The 4,195-nt window shown below is 33.4% G+C and overlaps 2 protein-coding genes across 2 annotated transcripts; both read right to left on the bottom strand.

The window, feature by feature from the left end:
* Positions 1-95: 95 nt before the first annotated feature.
* On the bottom strand, positions 96-1,042 carry LOC109589151 (putative uncharacterized protein DDB_G0287113). Its single transcript, XM_020005265.1, has 2 exons — positions 345-1,042; positions 96-192 (listed from the first exon to the last, which is right to left on the bottom strand). The coding sequence occupies exons 1-2, from the start codon at positions 1,040-1,042 to the stop codon at positions 96-98; spliced, it is 795 nt and encodes a 264-aa protein (XP_019860824.1).
* Positions 1,043-2,005: 963 nt separating this feature from the next.
* On the bottom strand, positions 2,006-3,197 carry LOC105315171 (acyl-CoA-binding domain-containing protein 5-like). Its single transcript, XM_020005264.1, has 5 exons — positions 3,176-3,197; positions 2,728-3,131; positions 2,592-2,652; positions 2,268-2,440; positions 2,006-2,209 (listed from the first exon to the last, which is right to left on the bottom strand). Exons 1-5 carry the CDS (start codon positions 3,195-3,197, stop codon positions 2,006-2,008), a joined length of 864 nt encoding a protein of 287 aa, XP_019860823.1.
* Positions 3,198-4,195: the final 998 nt, after the last annotated feature.

The raw sequence follows: 4,195 nt of genomic DNA, 5'->3' as shown, positions 1-4,195 counted from the left end.
GCTTCATTTTTGCCTCATTCTCTTGCAACTGAAGATGATGATACTTTTGCTTCTCTGAAAGTTCCTTGTCTTTCTGTTGTAACTGTTGAATATATTTATTTTCGTTTTCTTTTAGCTGACGGCGATATTGCTCCTTCTCTGCTTCCTTTTTTCTTAAATTTTGAAGGCATCTTTGAATTTCTGTTTCTTTTTCTGACAGTTGTAGAGAATGCCTTCGCTTTGTCTCTGTCTTCTCTCTCTCACTTTCTTGTATTTTTTGATAATATATTTGTTTTTCTTTCTCCTTTTTTAAGTTCTCCTGTTCTTTTTCTTGCAATTGTTGATGGTATTTTTGTATTTCTTGCTTTGAAAGTGCATCAGTTTTCTCCTTCTCTTGTAACTGATATTGGTACTTTTGCATCTCTTTTTCTTTGTCTTCTAGCTCTTTCTTCATCTTTTGTAACTCGTGATCAAAATTTTGCATTTTTTGCTTTATTTTTGCCTCATTCTCTTGTAACTGAAGATGATGATACTTTCGCATTTCTGTAAGTTCCTGGTCTTTCACCTGTAACTGTTGAATATAATTCTTCTCATTTTCTTTTAGCTGATGGCAATATTGCTCCTTTTCTGCTTCCTCTTTTCTTAAATGCTGATGGCATCTTTGAATTTCTTTTTCTTTTTCTGACAATTGTAGAGAATGCTTTTGTTTTGTTTTGGTCTTCTCTCTTAGTTCACTTTCTTGTATTTTTTGATAATATATCTGTTTTTCTTTCTCCTTCTTTAAGTTCTCTTGCTCTTTTTCTTGCAATTGTTGACAGTATTTTTCTATTTCTTGCTTTGTTAGTGCATCAGTTTTCTCCTTCTCTTGTAACTGATATTGGTATTTTTGTATTTCTTGATCTTTTTCTGCTTTTTCTTTCTCCTTCTCCCACAACTGACGAGACAACTCTTGTATTTCTTGATTTTTCTCTTGCAATTGATTAAAGTAATTTTGTATTTCCTCCTCTTTTTCTTGCAGCTGTTGAAGGTATTTTTGTATTTCTTGATTTTTCAATGCCTCCATTTTTTCTTTCTCCAGCAACTGATAACAATAATTTTGTATTTCTTGATCTGTTTTGGCTTTCTCTCTTTCTTGCTCCTCCAATTGAAAATGGCACCTTTGATTTTCAGCTTCCTTCAATTGTAACTGATTTTCAACATGCTGGTAATATTTATGCATCTCTTGCTCCTTTTCTTGTAGCTGATGATGACAATTTTGTATTTCTAGATCTTTTGCTGCCTTTTCTCTCTCCAACTTCTCCTGTAACTGAAAACAGAATCTTTGTAATTCTAGCTCCTTTTCTGCCTTATTTTCTTGCAATTGATGGTGATATTTTTGCTCTTTCTCTTGTAATTGTAAATAATGTTTTGTCTCCTTTTTTTCCATATCTATTAACAATTGACGGCTATGATCTTGCTCATTCCTTAATTGTTGTTTAATAGCTTGCACCTCTAGTTCCTGCTGTTTTAGTAATGTTTTATATTCTGCGAGCTGGTGCCCTTCCAATTCTTGTGCTGCTTCCTTTTGTTTTTCTTTTAGTCTCTGATACTCTAGCCAATGCATTCTTCCTAGTTGTAGTTGTTGAAAATATGTACTTTGGTACTGCTGATTATTTGATACTGGTATATTTAATATTATAATTTTTTCCTCATTAAAAACTATAAACAGAAAGGGGAAATTTTAATTTTCATTTCTGTGTCATATGGTAGATAGTATATGCATGTAAAAGTTAGCAAACATAATGTACCTAAGCTTTTTATCATGGTTACATTTGGATACTGAATCAGTTCTGTATTGGAAATAAATGCTCCTCCAACAGTTATGATCCAAAAACAACGAGGACTAAAAGTGAACACTGAGAGGGAATGAGCCCATCTCTTACTAAATGAGTCATGTATATCTACCTATTATGAATATAGAAGAAGAATCATGTGTCTAGACTAATTATGCAATCACAACGTCATTCAATAAATAATGTAATAAAATTCATACTTTTGTCCAGGTTGTCCATGTGTGTTGAGTAGTATCAAAGATCCAGCAGTCATCTAATGTATCATCATCATTATTCATCCCACCACATATCACCAGAAGAGGACAGCCTGATTTTTTTAGAATAATAGCTGCTGCATGATTATATCTACCAACAGGCCACTGGTCGATTACTTCAGGTTTCTTTATACACTGCCAAGACTACAATATATGTAAATGAAATGAAAAATATTAACAAAACATGCATAATTTAACATACCACAGTGCTCAATGATAGGTTTAAATTTAGTATATATATATTATTACTGGCAGTAGCTTCATCTTGTACAATTCCTCCAAACAGAACAGCTCTTGTGTTGCTAATTTTTTCAATAATAAAGCCATCAGCAGGTGGTATACATTCACCAATGATTAATACATTGTCCCATTTTCCTACATAAATGAAATATTCATTAATTAAAACTGGATGAGACTTTATGTCCATAATATACATCTAGTTGAAATAATGATTACAAATGATAATAATTTACATTTATAGTAGATAAATAGATGTGCCAGACCTATACAAAATCATCAGTCTTACCTGATGATAAATTATACATTGAGTGTTCATTAGTACGCCATCTTCCACCATGTAGCTTAGACTGAATGTATTTATTGTGAGATAGTTTTACAGCTGGTTTAGATCCTATTCCTCCTATCATTAGTAAGTAGTGTACTCCATCATGTTCAAACGATAACATCCCCCCACAACCTCTCCTCATAACTGGCTTGGTTGAATCAGTTGGTTCTATCTCACTCCATTGAAGACTAATAGCATCTAGTCTTGTAATGCTGTTGTGAAAGCAGTTGTCATGATTGCAATAGCCTCCAAAATAATACAAATGGTCGTTTATTGCAGTACACGAATAAGCAGTGACTCCTAATGGAGGTACTCCAGTAGTTTCTCTAGCAAACCATTGACCAGATGAGGCAGTAAAGTGTTGTATAGTATTAGTAAATTTTCTCTTCTCTGTACTGTCATGTACATTAGGCAAACCAGCTTGACCACCAGCCCACACAAATAGTGAATCACCTACTGTTGCAGCACTATGGAAAAATCTTGCTTTCAATCCAGGGTAATCTATTAATAATGTTAACAAAATTATTGCTTGAAGCTTTTGCTACCTTTTGGATGCTGTTTCGCCATTGTTTGGAGAGCAATCATGCACATTCCTTTCTTAGGCGTTGCCCCATTTGTGACCAATTAAATTTGACCAAAAACCTATGCATATTCTAATCAGTTTTATAGCTCAGCTATTAATAGAACTAACCCTTTAAAAGGAAATTTGCTATACTTCATAAAGGCTATTTCTGGCAGTAAAACGAACTCAATGATTTGATCTAGATCTACATCTATGCATGCATGAGTACATACTCTAGACTCTAAATCAGAGATTGCATGATATCAGCTATCAAATATGTAATTACTGTAGTAGATCTAAAAGTTAAGTAGACTATTGTATTTCTGTGGTTTGTTTATAGATACAACCTGCTTGAACAGTAAGACGACTATTGACTGGCAATAAGAAGAATCATGAAGGATTGCTATCTCCTTCTTTTAACTGTAATATTAGTTCTTCAAGGGGCAAGAGGTGTACTGATGGAGGTCTGTAATGGTGTAACAAATATAAATAAATTAGGTAAGTTTATGATCCTACATGTAATTGAGTTGCTCTTTTCATGAACTTTATATTACTAATAACTTGTTGTTTTATTCACATTAAGTTAGGCTCCCCAAATTAGAATGCTTAAAAAATTTACTGCAGAAACTAATACATTATTTTGTTTATTTACAGTTAGTCAATACAGCCTTAAAGTGAGTACTAGTTTCTCTAGTGATGGAAGTTCCTTATCACTCAACTGTACTATCACTAATGGAGCAGCTAACTTACAGCCTGGACAAGAGTTAGTATGGACTGAAGGAGGAATAGAGATACAAGAAGGGACTATAGGATATTCAGTACATCAGAGTAATACCAGCTCTCTATTGACAATTAATATAACTCATAGACTACAGTATGGTGAATATGGTTGCCAGTGTCATAATAGGTACAATTATACTCACAATTCACTCAGTAAACTAATAGTCACTGGTTCATTCACCCAACACTGCAGTGACAAATATTCAATAACAGCAGCACCACA

The sequence above is a fragment of the Amphimedon queenslandica genome, unplaced genomic scaffold (genome assembly GCF_000090795.2).
Source record: "Amphimedon queenslandica unplaced genomic scaffold, v1.1 AMPQUscaffold_11600, whole genome shotgun sequence".
Taxonomy (NCBI): Eukaryota; Metazoa; Porifera; class Demospongiae; order Haplosclerida; family Niphatidae; genus Amphimedon; species Amphimedon queenslandica.
This window is presented reverse-complemented; position numbering and strand designations above follow the sequence as displayed.